Raw genomic sequence first — 18,216 nt, 5'->3', positions numbered from 1 at the left:
CCCCCCCCCCCCCCCCCCCCCCGCCCCCGTCCCCCAGTAGACTAGGAGAATGGCTCCTAGTGTCTCAGGGAAAACAAGGAGGAGTCACATAGCTTTCCCTGACCCCTTTATCTTTCTCAAAAATTTTTAACTCCTTCATCACGTCTGAGCAAACACTGGGCTGGGCCCTGTGGTAGGTATGGGCCGGGTGGGAGAGTCGCAGCCCCCATGTTAGTCTGCAAGCATTGATGGTACCACTTCTCCGGCCCGGCCATGGGGGGGTGGGGGGGTGGGGTCTCTCGGCAAAGGGAGTTCTTTACATCTGTCCAGCACTTTCATCCTTCCGAAGCATTTTCTTTACCTCTCTCCTTTCTCTTCTGAATACCGCTTTGAGTCATTTGAAGGCCAAGGAGATCCAGAGCGGTTAAGCGACAGGCCTGGGGTCCCAAAGCCATTTCAGAACAGAGCTGGGGCTGGGCTCCTGGGCCTGGGATCTCTTGTCTTCCACCCAAGCCTCTGCCCCTCAGTCCTTCCCCTCCCTTCTCCGTTGGGAGGAGGGGACACCTCAAAGCCTGTCCCTCGGCTTGTCCCAGTGCCAGGGATGGGATTCGGGGAGGGGATGGTCCTGGGAGGCAGAGGCCCAGCCTCCCTCTCCTTTAGGCTCAGCTGGGGATCTGGTGCCCAGAGCCACTCCCCTGATGACATTCCTAACTTGTCTGTCTTCCTTCTCCTTCCTGCCCGGGTTCCCAGGAGGCGAGGGATAAAAATCTACGGAGATGGTAAGTGTGGGGTCTGCCCTGTGTGTCCCCCTCACCTCCCACCTGCTGGGTCTTCCTGGGGTCGTGCAGATGGAGAGAAGGAGAGCGATTGCTGCACTGCTCCCTGTGGCTCCCCCAGCCCTCGAGGACAGGGCGTCCTGGCAGCTCTCTGATCAGAAGGCCCCACACCCTTAGCAGAGGTGTCATTGCTAACATTTGAAGCCCTCCACTCGCTGTGGGGTTGGCTGGTGGGGTTTGAGCCCCATCCTCCTCCTGACAGCCTCCTCTAGCCCATTACAGCCTTTTCTCCCTGAAGCCCCATCCTTGCTTTGCTGACCCATCCTCGCTGCAGGCTCAGACCTTTGCATCCCAACCCCATTCTTGCTTCCATCGTGCTGCTGGCATTGGCCACTCGGGTCCCCTCCAGAGCCAGGCTGGGAGAACTGCAAGAAGAAGCCTGTTCTCGTTGGATCCTTGCTCCCTGATGTCCCATGTGTTCTATCTGCATATACTTGGGGGTACAGAGTACAGGCTGCTTCATCCTGGCCAGAGCCCAAGGCCGCAGTTTCCTCCGAGGCTCAGCCCCAGAACAGTGACCTGGGCATCTCTGTCTGCAGAAGACGAGGTAGATATGCTGAATGACGGACGTGGCTCAGAAGAAAGGATCTCTGTCCCTTCCTGCTATGGAGGTATAGGTGCTCCAGTGAGTAGGCAAGGTGAGAACAGAGGCCTAAACAGGTCTGGGTCCCCAGCAGCAGGAGAGGGCCTCAGAGAAGGGGCGAGGCCCAGAGACTCATGGACCTACTCTTGCCTGTTCTGGGTGAGCCCACGGTTCCCAGGCTGCCCTCCTCACCTGGCCTGCACTGTCTCCCAAGGGCTGTGGTGACACTGACCCCAGAGGTGCCCAGATGGGGCTCACAGGGAAGCATCCTGGAGGAGGGAGAGTGGAATGGGCCTGGGCACAGGGGAGGCATGGGCGGGCAGGGTCGGAGTTTGCTGTGGGCCTGGAGGAGCTGGGCGTGAGGTCAGAATGTTCTACTAGCTGTGATATCTTGGATAAGCAACCTCCTGTCTCTCTGCCTCCACTTCCTCTGTGAGGTGGGAGGCAGTCCAGCACCAAACACCCCTCCTTGTTATAGGACAGGGAACTGAGGTGGAAAAGGAGACCAGAAGCACCTGGCCCCACAACCATTCAGACACAAAGTCGGGATCTCCTGCATCCCAGCCGAGGACACTTTCATTAGTAATTGCAATAACCAGGGCTCCTTGAGGAGCCATCCTGCGCGCTCTCTGCCTCTCCCCTGGCGCTTGCTCCCCACCCCACTCTCAGCTGGCATTTGTCCCCACCAAGGTCACAGTCAAGGACTTGCCTGCCTGTCTGGCTTCTGTGCACAGCATCATTCCACATCGGCCACCAGGCACCGTGCCCTCCTCTGATCGCCCTGGGCTCTTAGCTGCCATGACACTGCTCTCCCAGATTTCTTTCTGCTTCCCAGGCTCTTTCCTCTCTTTGCTAGCTTCTTCTTTTCCTCCCAGCTTTTCAGTGCGACGCTCCTCCCCTGGGTTCTCCTCTCTGTCCCCGCTCCGCCTTGGGAGCTCATCAGTGCTGTCTGTGCTGACCGGGCCCAGAGGTCTATATATCCATTACAAAGCCTTGACTACAAGTCAGAGAAAACTCTTCTGAACATTGAGGAGGACTTGTCCTACCCACCAAGAAGTCCAGGAAGCAGCTCCAGGGTTGTTAATCCATTGACTCGAAGACATCCATGAACAGGTTTCTCCGTCTTTCCACTGAGCCATCCTTGACATGTTAGCCCATGTGGCTGGATGGTGACAAATGCAGTTCCTGCTTCACACACAGGGCAGCACGCAGGGGAAGGAGAGGACCCATTCCTTCCTGTGTGTCTCTCTTGTCTTTCTTTCTTTCTTTCTTTCTTTCTTTCTTTCTTTCTTTCTTTCTTTCAATTTACCTCCAAGTTAGTTAGCATATAGTGCAACAATGATTTCAGGAGTAGATTCCTTTTTTTTTTTTTTTAATTTTTTTTTTTCAACGTTTATTTATTTTTGGGACAGAGGGAGACAGAGCATGAACGGGGAAGGGGCAGAGAGAGAGAGGGAGACACAGAATCGGAAACAGGCTCCAGGCTCTGAGCCATCAGCCCAGAGCCCGACGCGGGGCTCGAACTCACGGACCGCGAGATCGTGACCTGGCTGAAGTCGGGCGCTCAACCGACTGCGCCACCCAGGCGCCCCATCAGGAGTAGATTCCTTAATGCCCCTTACCCATTTAGCCCGTACCGCCTCCCAGGACCCCTCTAGTCACCCTCTGTTTGTTCTCCATATTTAAGAGTCTCTTATGTTTTGTCCCCCTCCCTGTTTTTATATTAGTTTTGCTTCCCTTCCCTTGTATTCATCTGTTCTGTGTCTTAAAGTCCTCATATGCTTGAAGTCATATATTTGTCTTTCTCTGACTAATTTCGCTTAGCATAATACCCTCCAGTTCCATCCACGTAGTTGCGAATGGCAAGATTTTATTCTCTTTGATTGCCGAGTAATACTCCATTGTATATATATACACACCACATCTTCTTTATTCATTCATCCATCGGTGGACATTTGGGCTCTTTCCATACTTTGGCTATTGCTGATAGTGCTGCTATAAACTTTGGGGTACATGTGTCCCTTCGAAACAGCACACCTGTCTCCCTTGGATAAATACCTAGTGGTGCAATTGCTGGGTTGTAGAATAGTTCTATTTTTAATTTTTTAAGGAACCTCCATACTATTTTTCAGAATGGCTGCACCAGTTTGCATTCCCACCAACAATGCAAAAGAGATCCTCTCTCTCCGCATCCTCGCCAACATCTGTTGTTGCCTGAGTTGTTCATGTTAGCCATTCTGACAGGTGTGAGGTGGTATCTCATTGTGGTTTTGATTTGTATTCCCCTGATGATGAGTGATGTTGAACATTTTTTCATGTGTCGGCCATCTGGATGTCTTCTTTGGAGAAATGTCTATTCGTGTCTTTTGCCCATTTCTTCACTGGATTATTTGTTTTTTGGATGTTGAGTTTGATAAGTTCTTTATAGAATACTAACCTTTATCTGATATGTTGTTGTATGTAAATATCTTCTCCCATTCTGTCAGTTGCCTTTTAGTTTTGCTGACTGTTTCCTTCGCTGTTGCAGAAGCTTTTTATTTTGATGAGGTCCCAGTAGTTCACTTTTGCTTTTGTTTCCCTTGCCTCCACAGATGTGTGGGGTAAGAAGTTGCTGCGGCTGAGGTCAAAGAGGTTTTTGCCTGCGTTCTCCTCGAGGATTTTGATGGCTTCCTGTCTTACATTGAGGTCTTTCATCCGTTTTGAGTTTATTTTTGTGTATGGTGTGAGAAAATGGTCCAGGTTCATTTTTCTGCATGTCGCTGTCCAGTTTTCCCAGCACCACTTGCTGAAGAGACTGTCTTCAGCAAGGATATTCTTTCCTGCTTTGTCAAAGATTAGTTGGCCTTACATGTGTGGTTCCATTTCTGGGTTTTCTATTCTGTTCCATTGATCTGAGTGTCTGTTTTTGTGCCGTCTTGTTTTCTTTCCCCAAATTTCTAAGTTTGAGGAACTTGCAGCCTACAAAGCAATTAAAATAATGGTACAGTGCACACCCATATAAATGTCTGTTATCTAGATGCCACAGTTGGTGATATTTGGCCACTAATTTGTTTTCTCTCTGTCCATATACACATATGTATGAATGTAAATGTCTTTTTTTGAGAAACTGCTTAGAAATCAATTTCAGATATCATGACATTTCACCTCTAAAAACTTCAGCATGCATCTCCTACAAAGGGGGGCTCACGTGACCCCGGGACCGGGACTGCACCCAAGAATGCGCAGGACTCAGGACTGCTGTGGAGCACCGCTTCTGCGCTCAGATCTCCCGAGTTCCGAAGTAGCTCATAGCTATTGTTTTTCCTGATCTAGGTTCTGGTCAGGGCCGTGCACTGCATTTGACTGTTACACCTCTGTGGAACAGAGTCCTTGCCTTTTGAAAAAGTGACACGGACTCTGTGAGGAGCCAGGCCATGCGGGTCTGTGTACTTGTTTGTCATTGGTGCGGACTTGCTCCTCTCTCCGCTGTGTTCCTGTAAATGGGGGGTGGGGGTCGGGGTGGCAAGGTGTAGGTGCTTCATTTGATTGAGGGTGACTTTCTGAAAATGCTTCACTGGTCATGTGACCTGTACGGTACAGCACTCACTCATACTCATTGGACACCTCACTGCACCTCTGCCTCAGTTTCCTAAAGCAGTTCATTTCCTCAGGGGCACATTGTGAGGACAGCATGAGCTGATATGTGTGAAGTATTTAGGACAGTCCCTATTATCTAAGTGGCAGCTGTTAGTATCACCCTTATTTCTGCTTCTGTGGACCCCTGTCCCCCCTCCACTGGACCCCCACACTTCAGCCTCAGCTCTAGGACTTTGTCTGTTTGGTAGTCCCTGTATTCCATGACTCGGAGCTGGTGGCCACCCTGTCGCGGAAGTTGCGGGACCTGGAACAGCAAGTGAAGGCTCAGACTGATGAGCTGCTGTCCAAGGTGGGACCCCCAGCGGTGGGGGTAGGCCCAGGGTCTGGTCTGAGGGGTGGAGGGGCCCAGGCTGGGGAGGCCAGTGAGTTCACTGCCACAGTAGGCCAGGGTGGGTGGGTTCTAGGACCATCTCTTCCACTGAACTTCCCAGTTCAAGGGCCAGGTATGGCCTGGGGCTGATCTGGGTCCCCGGGAGCTGAGCAGAGAAGCTAAGGGTCTTCTCTACAGCTGAGTAAGGCCACTAGCCTTGGACCACGTGGCAGCAGTGACTGCTGAGCGCTGGGCCACTTGGGCACACTCCATGCCTATCCCCATTTCAGTGGACCCACAAGGATATCTGAGGCATAGGAGCAGCGGCTGTGCCAAAGGATGGCAGGGGCAGGGTCTTTCAACTCCCCGGTGCCCCACAGAGGCAAAAAGTTTGGATCTTCCCATCTGGAAGATGGGTTCTCTTGTGCTCTGGGAACCCCCAGGCCTGCCTGCTCCCCCTTGTCTTGTTGCTATAGGATCGGAAGATACGGGCCCTGGAAGAAATGTTGCAGACCCTCCGGGAGCACCAGGGTAAGGGGCACTCCCGGTGGGCTGGTCAGCCTTCCTGGGGCACCTCCCTTGGGCCGGTGGCTCCTGGACATCAGGGCTCCAAGAGCATCAAGCTGAGTCCTATGGTGAGGCCTGGACAGCTGAGCCCGGAGAGAGGCAATGACGCACTCAGGGCAGTGCCCTCGTATGTGGGACCGGGTCCCCCCGAATGCAGACATAGCCCAGCCCCGAGCATAGGGTGCGCCATGTCGGGGAACATGGTGCCCTCAGGAGCCCCCGGGTCGGGGGGCTGAGAGGGGTGGCTGGCGGTCTCCTGAGAGTCGGTCCAGGCATCCCCGCCTCAAGGTCAGGGGGAGAGTTTTCAGGGGACCCCTCGAGTTCTCAAGGGGCAGCCTCTCCAGATGACCCTCAGGGCAGAACGCCGGGCGAGGCCAGAGGTGGTCTGGCAGCCTCCTTGCTGGGGCGGCAGAACCCTTCCTGATCTTTCCCTGAAGGCAAGGTCACCCTGCAGCGGCAGAAGCAACTGGAGACCACGTGCTTGCAGCTGCAGCGGCAGGTGGGGGAGATGGAGGTAAGAGAGGCGCCTGCCCCTCAGGACCTGGCTGGGAGCCCGCCTGTCTGGGTCTCCCTCCCATATATCCCACGTGGGGCCCTGCCCCGTGTTTCCCTCCTCGGGACTAACCTGAGGAGCTGGGGCAGAGAGGAGGGATTCGAGTCTGCTTTGCGGGTGGCGCTCCCGGGCCTCTCAGGGTCGTGGCTGAGGCCCGGGTGGAGGGGCTGCCACTGACTGAGACCCGGAGGCGCAGAGGTTTAGGAGGCGGGGCGGGGGGGGGGGGGGGACCCGGAGTCGTGACCGTTGGGGATGAGTTCGTGTTGAGTGAGGCAAGATGTCTAAGCGAAGACGGCTGGGAATGTGAAACCGAGAAGGGGTGATGTGTGTTGCAAGAGATGAAGACGGAAGAGGGCCGCTGGGTTTGGCACCAGGCAGGCTGTTGGTGGCCGCACCCGCGCAGTTCCAGTCAGTTGTGGAGAAAGGGGCTGGGTAGAGTGGGTTCAGGAGAGAAGGAGCTGAGGAAGCAGTGACAGGAAGTGTAGACAAGTCAGAAGTTTTCCTGTGGTGGAGGGGACGTGAGGCCCGGCCCTAGAGAGGCTGCGTGTGGCTCACCGCGTCCTCAGTCCTGTGCAGCCCGTGTCCCTGCCGCTCCTCCGCTCAGGCCAGATGCATGGGGTGCCCCGCTGCCATCAGGGCCACCTTCCGTGCGGCCCTCCATGCCAGACCCTGCTTTAAGCCCTCGGCCTGAATTACCGTCCTGGGTCCTCAGAAGCTTATGGGCCAGGCGTTGTCATCTCCGCTTTACAAGGAAGAGCCCGAGGCTCTAGGAGGTGAAGTGGCTTCCCAGGGTCACAGCCAGAAAGCTCCCAAGACCCTGGGGCCCATCTCTTCTGCCCAGTTGACTCTGGGAGCCGGGGCCTGAGGCTGGGGCCTGGGTGGATGCTGCCTGTTCCCCGAGGGGCTGAACTGACTGTGCCCCCTGGGACCTTTCCCTTCTCTTTGCACAGCGGTTCCTCAGTGACTACGGGCTGCAGTGGGTGGGCGAGCCCGAGGACCAGGAGGACTCAGAAGACAACTCAGACTCAGAGGATGGCAACACAGACTGGATGACAGCCAAGAAGTTCTGGAAGCCAGGTAGAGTAGGGCGTCTGCCCCTGGCCCCTCCTACAAAGGGAATTCTCCAACAACACCTTCCTTTGGGCCAGTAGCTGTCCAGAGACCATGCCATTCGTGCTCCTGACACAGGAACTGGGAGGAAAGGCCTCAGCCTCCATCACTGACCACCTAACCCGCCACCACTTTCTTCCTCTGGTCTTGCCTCCAACTCTCTCCTGGCTCATCTTTCGAAGGCTCCAGGGACCCTGAGATACAAGATGTAACAAGACCCCAGGCTTTGTCTCAGGCTCCACTCCGTAGTTTACAAAATGTCGTCCATCCAGAAGATTTTCAAAAACGATTTCTCTGCTTTGGAAGCTGCCCCTCAGTCCCAGGGCTCAGTCCCCTCTTCACTTCTAGCCAGACCGTTGAAAGGGACCTGTTTCCGTGAGATTCCACCAGTCTTTATTTTTAACTTGACTGCTAATATCTAGAGGGCTGCACCCCATAGATTTGGGGCCATAGAAAGCCCGGGTCCATTCTCTTCAAAGCATGGAGGTGATTGCCCAGAAGGTACACTTCTCCAGGCTCCGGAGTCAGTCAGCCCGGGGCCCTTCTCTTCATTCCATCACCCGTTCCAGGTGTGGCTTGGGCACGTGACTTCTGTTCTCTGAGCCTCCAGTCCCCCATCAATAAATGATGGTGTACCCTTCCCCGCAGAGTTGGAAGGAGTCAGTGGGTTAGACGCAGAGCACCTAGCACTGACCTTGCATATCATCAGCCCAACAAGTAGGGGGTTTTATTGTTCTGCACAGTCAGATGGCAGTGGCAGCCTCATGGAAGCACTGATGAGCATAGCTCCCGAGGGGAGTGTTTGGAAGATGACAATACTGTCCTGATTTCAAGACAGGCTTGTTGCTGAGTGAAGAATGAGACTCAAAACATGGGAGTCCTGCCTCCCATTCAGGCCTGTGCCCTGGCCAGACCCCCTAAATCTTAGGGCACAGCTCCCTCACTGCTTTGTTCTACTAAACACGTCACTTCCCATCGGAAGTGGAGCTTGCAAAGCATTTTCGTGAATAGCTTTGACGTGGGCCAGGGCTTGTTCCATTTTATAGATGGGAAAACGGAGGCACTTAAGTCTCTGACTGTTGAGTGAAGAGGGCAAGACTTAAGGCTGAGAGCCTATTTAGGAGGTAGGTACAGTCATCCAGGCAGACAATGAGATGATGTCCTGTGGAAGGGTGATCCTGGCGGGCAGGGCGAGGAAGGGCAGGGCAGAGATTTAGGGGGTGGAATCCATGCCCTTGGTGATTGTGCGTTAGGGAGCTGACAGGAGGAATTGGGGATGACCCTGGGACACCCCCTCCTGCGGTGAGAGGCCGAGCCCTGGAAGGTGACTGCCAGATGCTGTAAGGGCGTTTCTGGGGTCCAGGGCCAGAGGCCTGCCAGCACTATGCCCTGGGCCCCCCGCATGTCCCTGCTGGCTGGAGGGCAGGCTTCCTCCTGGCCAGTGGGGGCCTTGCTGCTCCTTTGGGGGTCAGACCAGCCAGCTGGTTTCCAGACCTGGCCCTGTGGATTCCCGCCCTCTCCCTCCAGAAACAGAGCTGACTTCACTCTGCTCTGTGTTGTTTGTTGATGCCCACAAGAGGCCGGCTCTGAAGCTGAGTGCCTCACAGCCAAAGCAACTTGTGAAAACCCTCTGCCAAAACTCCATCTGTGTGTCCTCTTCCTTTGGCTTTCTTTTTATTTATTTTTAAAATGTTTATTTATTTATTTTGAGAGAGAGAGAGAGAGACAGAATGGGGAAAGGGCAGAGAGAGAGAGAGAGAGAGAGAGAGAGAGAGAGAGAGAATCCCAAGCAGGCTCCACACTGTCAGAGCAGAGCCTGACATGGGGCTCGATCTCACGACTGAGATCATGATAGCTGAAATCAAGAGTCAGACACACTCAACCGACTGAGCCACCCAAGCACCCCTTCCTTTGGCTTCCTGATTCTTCAACATGGAGGGGCCTCAACTGAGCTCTTCCACCAGATGAACGAGATGCTTTTCATCTCCAGCAGCTTTTCCTCCTGGTCCGTTCCTTCTCCTCCCCCTGCTTTGTCCCCAGGTGCCAGGCTGCTTCTGCCCCCGGGGCCCTCGGGTACATAAAACCGGCCCTTTGCTGGCCCCATACCCTGGCTCGTTTCTCTGGCTCTCCCTCTGTTGGATACCACTCCCCGCAGGTTCCAGGCAGCAGACCGGTTGAGGGTGGCCCAGGGCATCTGTATTGGGCCAACCAGTCTAGAGGCAGGACTCCTGCCTTGGGGAGGGCAGTCCACTGCCCTTTAAGGGGACCCAGCACAGGGGAAGCCTTGCAAGGACTTGGCCTCAGGCTGGATCATTCACCCCTTCCCACCCTCCCCGCGGGTAAACTGAGCATTAAATAGGATGCCAGGTGCTTTGGGGTATGCGGAGACATGAAAGGGACAGTCCTACTCTGGTCACAACCCATGGCCAGGTGTTGAGCCTCAGGGCTGAGAGCTCCTCACTCCCCCTTGTCCCCTCTGAGCTCCCTGCTCTCACTCATCTCAGTCTTCTCTGAGCTCCTCCTCCTCCTTCCCTGTCCCCCGTGAAGCTGCTCACTCTCCCACCCTTCACCAGCAACTTCCTGCCATCCCCCTACATCCCCACTCCCCCTGCAGCCTCTGCCTGTCCCCTAGCACCCTTCCTCCCAAGCCCCAGTCTCCTGCACCTGGGTGGAGCCTCTTCCCTCCCCTGCCCGGAAGCTGTGCCGTTTCCAGTCTTCACTCATCCCTGAGCCTCCCTTGAGTCCCTGGAACTGGCCTGGATTAGACCCTAGGCAGGCTAGGCTCCTCCCCACCCTCAGCCCCCCCGTCAGGCCTGTGCTGTGTCCCCCGAAGTGCCTGGTCCTCTTTTGTCCCCTCTTTGGAAGCTTAGCTCAAACCCAACCTCATGGAGTACCTGCTCGAGTGCCTGCGGCCAAGACTGTGCCACCTGCACTGTGCCCAGCATGTGGGAAGGGGCTCTGCATTGGGGTGACAGGGTTAAAGGCTCCAGCTGAGGAGTGGGGGACCTGTGTGGGCAAACTACTTCACCTCTCAGAGTCCGTGTCCTCATCTGTGGAGCGAGGAGATGGTGTGTGACGCCCGGGCCCCTGAGAGCACCGAATGCCACAATGCACGTGGGGGTTCTTGCAGGCTGCTGCATGGTGGCTGATCGGTGACCACGAGCATGGCTGCTTGGCCCCTCTCAGGCCCCAGAGTGCCCAGCACGGTGCTTGGCCTGTGGGCAAGGGCTTGGGCCCACGCACATATTGGTGGGGGTGCCTGGGTGCCCAGGCCTAGACAGTCAGGCATGCCAGGACCGTGCAGAGCACAGATGAGGTGGGAACAGGCAGTATGATGCTCAACCGTGGGGGCCAGAGAATTGGTTGTGGTCTCCCCTGGCAGTGATCAGACTCTGAGGCCTTGTTTTCTTTCCACTGGTTCCCCTGAGGAGCAGAGTGAATGCAGGTCCCCAGAGCAGGGCCAGGCTTGCAGGTGTGTGGAGATAGCGGGTCTATTTCTGGTTCAGCCTTTGGGGGAGGTGGTGGGGACAGGCCTGCTGGGGCCCCGGGGCACCACGTTGGTATTCACAGCAGCACGTGTGTCCTTCCTGCAGGGGTGATGAGCCAGCCCAGGGCAGGCCCACCACTCACCTGCTGAGAGTGGCAGGGTCTGGCCCTCCTCTGGGCTCCGCAGCCTCCACGGTGGCACTTACCACGTGCCATTGTCCCTGCTGTCACCCCATCTCCTTCATTCAAGTATGATCTTGAGGGGGGAAGGACTCTGGGTATGGGGATACCCATGATTCTCAGGGCCTTGCAGAGCTTGGACGCTCCGGACATGTTGGCGGGATGGAGGGATGGATCCAGAATGTGCTTCCTGAGCACCCACTAGGGCTGGATGCTCTAGCCTGCATTCAAGGAGTGCCCATTGGGGCTGGCAAGACCAGCAAATGGAAAAGGACAACAGCCTGTGCCAAGGCCCGCAGGCTCCAGGGACTCGGGAGGCTTAGTCTCCAGGGGAGGGGCTCCTGGCAAGGCGTCTCAGAGGGCATGGTGAGTGAGCACACTGAGCCAGTGATGAGCAAGGGGGTGTGGTGTTAGTGACAACAGCCACCATCTGCCAGGCACTTCCTGTGAGCCTCAGAGCCACCTGTGAAGTGAGGACTTTTATTATCATTTTATAGAAGAGGAAGCCAAGACCCAAAGAGCTAGGCCCACTTGCTCAGGGATCACACAGCTTGGAAGCAGTAATCCTGGCACCGTGGCTCCAGAGAGTGATGGGGGAACAGGCCGAGGGGAGGCTGGGGTACCCGGGCTTCGAGGGTCTCAGGAGTTGAGCCAAGGAGCTTGATCTTGGTCTCCATGCCTAACTCCTCTTTTTAATAGAATCACGGGCTCCCAAAGTTGTCTGAGGCCTCAGAGATGATCTCTCCCTGAACCACAGCCCTCCTGAGAAAGGGACCCCAGGGAGCAGAGGCAGCCTGCATGAGGCACCGAGAACAGAAGCTTAGGGTCACCTGGGCCCTGAAAGCTGCAGGAGCGGGAGCAGGTCGCTTTCCGAGGTTTAGTTTCCTCATCTGTAAAACGGGAGTGGTAACAGCTGCCTCTAGGTGCTAGGCACAAAGTAAACACCGAGTCGTCCTTACAGTCCGTTCCTCCTGCTGGATCTTGCGGGCGGGCGGGATAGAGGTTCCTATTCTGTCCCATCCCAAGGAAGAGAGAGAGAGGAAATGCCTCATTAGACCTCTGACCTGCCTCACCCCATGTGACCTGGCAAGAGGCCGGGCTTCTTGTTGCGTACTCCCGGCTGGCCGCGTGGTGGCCATGCCAGGATTCCTGCCTTATTCTCTCAGCCCAGGTCCGCCTGGTGCTGTGGTTCTATCTCCTGGGCCCCTTGTCTCCCCCTGGGCTGCTGCACCCCATACGTGCCCAGCCCACCTGGCTTTCACTTCTCCATGCCTTAGCCTCACTGGCCGAGAGCCTCCAGCACTATTTTCCTCAGCAAACTCTTTTCCCTCTAGTTGCTTCTTGGCATCCTCCCCTGGGCTTCCACCAGCCCTTTCCACTGCCGACCATCCCGTGCCCATCAGCTCTCTGAAAAAGCCTCGGCCCCAGCGTATCTGAGTGGTCCTGGGTCCGCTTGATGTGATCTCCGTGGGCCAAGTCATCTGACTTTTCTGGGCCTCACTATCTCCACCTGTAAGAGTACAGGGGTGGGGACAGGAGTTCGATGAGATGAGCTTTCGCGTTATTTTTAGGCTTACCAATGTGTTCTGAATGTAGTTTGTTGTTAAAGCAAAATAGTGGCTTGATATTGTTCTGAGTCATACCAGGAATGCCCAGAATGTCCTGTGAGTTTTTCTTGGGAATCTCAGGAACCCTAGGGGACCCCAGGAGGAGGTGGGGGGCCGGTGCAGCCCCTGCAACCTAGGAGATGTAGGGGAGGGGGAAGTCCAGCTGGGGCCTACCATTTCAGCAGCCACAGAGGCAACAGGAAACAGAGCCACCCACATCTGTACTTCCTCCACACAGCCACCACACCTATAGAGCCATTGCACCACTCTGAGGAAAGGAATTCGGTCCCCAGAGTCCCGACCCACATCCTGTCGCAGCCTGGCTGTCCTGGTGAAAATAGCATCCAAGAAGGCCCTGAAAGTCACTGAGGTTTTGTAGGGTCACACCCCTAGTAGATTGGGAGCCAGATCGACTAGGGACTAAGGCCCTTAGTCAAGGACTAAGGACTAAGAACAGGCCCCTGGCCTGTCCCTCTCCAGCATCCCACCTGCCCTCCAGCCTTTCCACTCTGGCATCTGTTGTGGCTGTCCCCACCACCCCCTGAAGCGTATGCACCCCTGTGTGCACAGCACATTTTTCAGAAGAGGAGGCCAAAGCGTCTTTCAGCTTCTCAAAGGGATGTGTGACCCCGGAAATAGTTGTGTGTCCCCTATCTGTTCTGTCCAGCAGCTGTCCTGACATCCCCCCCAGTAGCCACGTGTCCCTACCCCAGGCTCCCCATCCGGATGGTGCCGATGGGTGGGAAAAGCAGACTCTAGAGTCAGTTCCTCCTCTAATTTGCCAAGTGACCTGGGGCAAGTCATTTTTTATCTCCGTGGGCCTGTTTCCTCATGTGTAAAATGGAGATCAGTGACTGCTGCGTCATAGCCTCTGGATCGGCCTGAGGTCCGTTTGTGCAAGGTGGGATTGGTAACAGTAACCAGCTGGACAGAGTGCTTGCTCCGAGCTGGCCCTCACTTGGCCATCTTCCTGGACCTCGGTAGCCATCCTGGGAGGCAGACACTATCATAGCCTTCTAGGAGAGAATGCTGTCGTGCAGAGCATTGAATGACTTGACCAAGGTCACACAGGTGGAAGCCGCAGAGCTGGGATTTGAACCCAGACAGACTTCATCCAGAGCTGGGAGCTCTGCATTGCGCTTTTCAGTGGCTGACCCCGTGCCTGACACGGGCAGAGCTGGGATCAGATCCTGCTCCTGCCACTTACTCCGTGCATCCCTAGGCAGCCATTAACCCCTGACCTGAGGTTTCCTCATCTGAAGAATGGGGGTGATTGTAGCCCCTACAGCATAGGGTTGGTATGAAGAGACAGTGGCATTATAGGCATTAAGCCTCTAGCATACGGCGGTGTTCAATACAAGACAGCTATTATCTAGTGGTAGTTGTCCTTCTTCCTCCCCAGGTGGCCACCTAAGGAGGTGCGAAGGCCACTGCTTAGCATGCAAGGGGCCATGGAAACCAGGGCTGCTGGGGCACACAGCTGCCATGAAGAGAGGCTCATGGGTGTTTATCCTCTTTACCAGGGGACTCATTGGCGCCCCCCGAGGTGGACTTTGACAGGCTCCTGGCCAGCCTGAAGGATCTCAGTGAGCTGGTGGTAGAGGGTGACACCCAGGTGACACCAATGCCTGGGGGAGCACGGCTCCATGTCCTTGAGCCCATCCCACTGAAGCTCTATCGGAATGGCCTCATGATGTTCGATGGGCCCTTCCGGCCCTTCCATGACCCCTCCACACAGGTAGGAGGGGTGGGGAGGGGAGACAGGCCACTCTGGTGCCCTTGCCCCCTCCCCTTGCTCACCATTAGTTGGTGGTGGGGGGCCCAGCCCACCCCCCACAGGTACCCAAGCCCACGTGCAACTTGCAGAAACAACCCCTCCCCCCCACCAAGTCCTGGGGCCCTGAATATGTGCAGAGTGTGACCCACTGGGTAAGCCCGGGGCCCGGGGCCCACCGTCTGGACAGGAAGCAGAGCGGTAGGTGCCGCACGGGTCCAGTCGGGCCTCACTCTTCTGATCCCTGCCGCAGCGCTGCCTCCGAGACATTCTGGACGGCTTCTTCCCCTCAGAGCTCCAGCGACTGTACCCTGACGGGGTCCCCTTTAAGGTGATGGGCTGCTCCTCAAACCACCCTGTGTGGGGATTTGGGGGGGGGTGGGGACAAACAGCTTCCTCAGGCATCACCCGGTCTGAGGTGGGAAGCCACTACCCCACCTAAGGGGACCCCAGTCTCTGATGACCTCTGGGGAGGAGGGTGAGCCTGAAGCCCAGCCAAGAAGGGCAGGGAGGCTGCAGGGGCTGCAGTTGCCCGGTTAGCAAGGGCACCGGCCTGTGGCTAAGCGGCAGGCAGTGCCCCCTGCTGGCACCCTGGAGGCACAGCCTTCGGCCTTGTAGGCCCAGTGCCCCTCCCCAGCGCCCAGGACACCCTGACAGCCTGGGGTCCCTGAGACTCCATGCAAAAGTGGCCTGACTTGCCCCAGGGGTTCCTGAAGCCATCTGATGGGTACGGAAGGCAGTGCCGTGGGGACAAATGTGGGCCTGAAGGACACGGCATGAGCCATCCCCCTGCCGGCGGGGGTGAGATGAGGGGTGCAGTGGGGGGATCTCCTGAGCCGCAGCCGGAAGGCGGTGCGTCATGCCACAGCAAGGGTGCACGAGGGCGTGTGTGCCACCACCACCCCCCGGGCTTGGAAAACCGTGTGAGTCACGACTGGAGGTGTTGGAGGTAGTGCCTGCCAAGGCGGGCTCTGCCCTCTGCTAACACCCTGGTCCCTTGCTTCCTGGCTGGCTCCTGAGAGGGGCTGTCTGGGGAGGATGGCAGTACAGTGGCTCTAGCCGGCATGGCGAGGGGTGATTGCAGGAGGAGCTGAGCCCAGGTAGGTGAGAGCAGCATGAACTGCAGCTCTCTTGGGGCCTCAGTTTCTTCATCCGTAAAATGGGGATTGCACCAGACCGTCCCTCGAGCCTGTTCCTGGGGGTGGGGGGGTGGGGGGGTGGGAGGGCGTGCTCTGGGCGAGCAAGGGTGGGGGTGGAGCCCAGGGCTGAAGGTCGAGGCCCACCACTTTCACCCTTCCTTCTTGCCAGGTCAGTGATCTGCGCAATCAGGTCTACCCGGAGAATAGGCTGGAACTGTTCCCAGGTGAGGGCCGCGTGGTGGGCTGGCAGAGGATTCGCAAGCCCGTGGACAGGATGGAGCCCCCAGGTGAGCTTGGCCCTGAGGCCGAGCCAGGCGGCAGGGCCACTGTGTGGGACAGGCTCCAGGTGGCCTCCTCCACCATCACCCGTCACTCCCAGTCCCTCCCCAGGCCAAGGCTCCCAATGCACTCCCTGCAGGCTCCAGGATGACTGCTGAGAAGTTTCTGAACAGGCTCCCCAAGTTTGTGATCCGGCGAGGCGAGGTGATTGACATCCGGGGCCCCATCCGGGACACCCTGCAGGTGAGGCCAGCCCTAGCTCCCCCAAGCCATCTTGGGCTCCCTGGCCCAACCTACCAGAGCAGTGGCTTGTCTGGAGACTCAGGCTCGAGGGCTGCTGAAGGGGGCCTGGAGGGAGAAATGAGGCTCTCAAGGCAGTTCCACTGTCTCCTGAAAACAGTCTGGGGAGGGCTGCATCCAGAGATGGGCTGTCTCCGTGGCAGTATGGCTGTAAGAAGGGGAGAGCCAGAGTCTAGGCCAGGGGTGAGCCCAGGGCCCACGCCACCCCCTCGAGGTCCAGACCAGACTATCCAGTTCAGTCCTGGATACCCCTTCCTGGCCCTCAGAAACATCCTCCTCCCTCACTCCCCATCCCGCGGCTCCTCCCCTGTCTCCACCCGTGAAAGTAACAAACCTCAGTTTCCCACCACACTGCCTCCTTCACCGCACATTGCCAGAATCCACGTCTTCTCTCTGTTCCCTCTGCCCGCCATGCTAGTCGAGGCTCCAGAGTAGCCCTCTCAGATACCTGCAGTGGCCTCTCACTGGCCTGCCACCTCCCCTCCTGCCTTGTCAACTGTCCTCCCCCAGCAGTCCTTGTGCTTCTGTAAAAACATAAGTTGGATCTGGGCCTTCCCTGTTGAAACCCTTCAGTGGTTCTCAGGTAAGGCCAAGCTCTTATCTGGCACTCAAGGCCCACCACTCCTTGTCGGTCCTCTTCCCACCTCTAACCTTTTCTTTTTTCCAGTCCAACCTGATTCTCAGCTTTAGCCACATGAACTGCTGACACTTTCCCAAATATGTCACCTCCAGAGAAGCCTTCCCTGACCAGGGGATCTCTGCCCATGTTGTCTGGAACATCCCTGTGCCCATTCCATTTCTATGGACTCCTCATCCTTAGTCACTGCTCAGGGGTGGTTTCCCCTGGGAAGCTTCCCCTGGGAAGCTGGTCATTGTGTGGGGTTCTGTCTCCCCCACTACGCTGAGGGACTTCAAGGCTTCTTAGGGGAATGATGGGGTTGCCTTCCAAAGCTTCCCTTCCATTTCTTCTGCTTGGGCCCCAGTTTACACAGAACACCCCTCCCCTTTTGGCTCACTGGTCTCATCCATCCCCGGTAAGGAATAAGTCCCCTCTAAGGATTGGGGGGAAGGGTGTGACTCTAGCAGAGCCCAGGGCTCTGTCCTCTTTCATCGATGCCTTCCAGAACTGCTGCCCATTGCCTGCCAGGATCCAGGAGATTGTGGTGGAGACACCAGCCTTGGCTGCTGAGCGTGAGAGGTGAGGGCATGGTGAAGAGGTGAGGACCTTGGGGTTGGGCCACCAGGGGGCACTGATGGCCTCTAGGTCCACAGGAGCCAGGAGTCCCCCGAGTCACAGGCGCCCCTGCTCTCCATGCTGCGCATCAAGTCTGAGAATGGCGAGCAGGCCTTCTTGCTGATGATGCGGCCCGAGGACACTGTTGGCGATGTGCGCACCCTGCTTGCACAGGCCAGGTGGGCATGGTGTGGGGCCGGCAGCTACGGGGAGGGGGGTCTCTGGTCCCAGGCCATGGCCTGATCAGTTCTGCCCGGTCCCCAGAGCCGTGGACGCCACGACCTTCGAGATCATCAGTACATTCCCACCCACGGTCTACCACGACGACACGGTCACGCTGCAGGCCGCAGGCTTGGTGCCCAACGCAGCGCTGCTGCTTCGGGCTAGCCGGGCCCCACCGCCTGCCCCAGGCCCTGGCCCCTGATCCAAATAAAGCGCCCGCTCCCACACTGGCTGCTCCGCGCACACAAGGCTCTCTTGGCGGGGCAGCCCAGCTGGGCGCCAGAGAAGGCTGGGGGGAAGGGGCGGTGCAGACCCGCCCCTCGGTAACTCGAGCTCCAGCTGGCGGGCCTAGCTGCTGGGTCTTTGTCCTCTAGGTTCCTTTCTCCCCAGAAGGGCTAAGCAGATCCAGTGGAGGGAAGGC

At 57.0% G+C, this 18,216-nt stretch overlaps 1 protein-coding gene across 4 annotated transcripts in view; it reads left to right on the top strand.

The window, feature by feature from the left end:
• The window catches only part of UBXN11 (UBX domain protein 11), a 22,502-nt gene extending 4,477 nt beyond the window's left edge, over positions 1-18,025 (top strand). The window contains exons 3-15 of one of the 4 annotated variants that reach the window (XR_005787498.1): positions 730-758; positions 1,355-1,453; positions 5,223-5,323; positions 5,821-5,875; positions 6,349-6,425; positions 7,415-7,541; positions 14,371-14,585; positions 14,875-14,952; positions 15,930-16,047; positions 16,179-16,282; positions 17,464-17,537; positions 17,604-17,752; positions 17,838-17,945. Coding sequence is in view for 3 of the 4 variants with exons in the window: in XM_040465826.1 (XP_040321760.1) it covers positions 730-758; positions 1,355-1,453; positions 5,223-5,323; positions 5,821-5,875; positions 6,349-6,425; positions 7,415-7,541; positions 14,371-14,585; positions 14,875-14,952; positions 15,930-16,047; positions 16,179-16,282; positions 17,464-17,537; positions 17,612-17,752; positions 17,838-17,997 (1,378 nt within the window). In the remaining variant the exon portion in view is untranslated. Of the gene's footprint in view, positions 1-729; positions 759-1,354; positions 1,454-5,222; positions 5,324-5,820; positions 5,876-6,348; positions 6,426-7,414; positions 7,542-14,370; positions 14,586-14,874; positions 14,953-15,929; positions 16,048-16,178; positions 16,283-17,463; positions 17,538-17,603; positions 17,753-17,837 lie in introns of all 4 variants that reach the window. The other 3 variants (XM_040465836.1, XM_040465826.1, XM_040465847.1) reach the window with 3 other exon arrangements.
• The last annotated feature ends 191 nt before the right edge of the window (positions 18,026-18,216 follow it).

The sequence above is a fragment of the Herpailurus yagouaroundi genome, unplaced genomic scaffold (genome assembly GCF_014898765.1).
Source record: "Herpailurus yagouaroundi ecotype Mexico unplaced genomic scaffold, PumYag 77, whole genome shotgun sequence".
NCBI classification, from domain to species: domain Eukaryota; kingdom Metazoa; phylum Chordata; class Mammalia; order Carnivora; family Felidae; genus Herpailurus; species Herpailurus yagouaroundi.
This window is presented reverse-complemented; position numbering and strand designations above follow the sequence as displayed.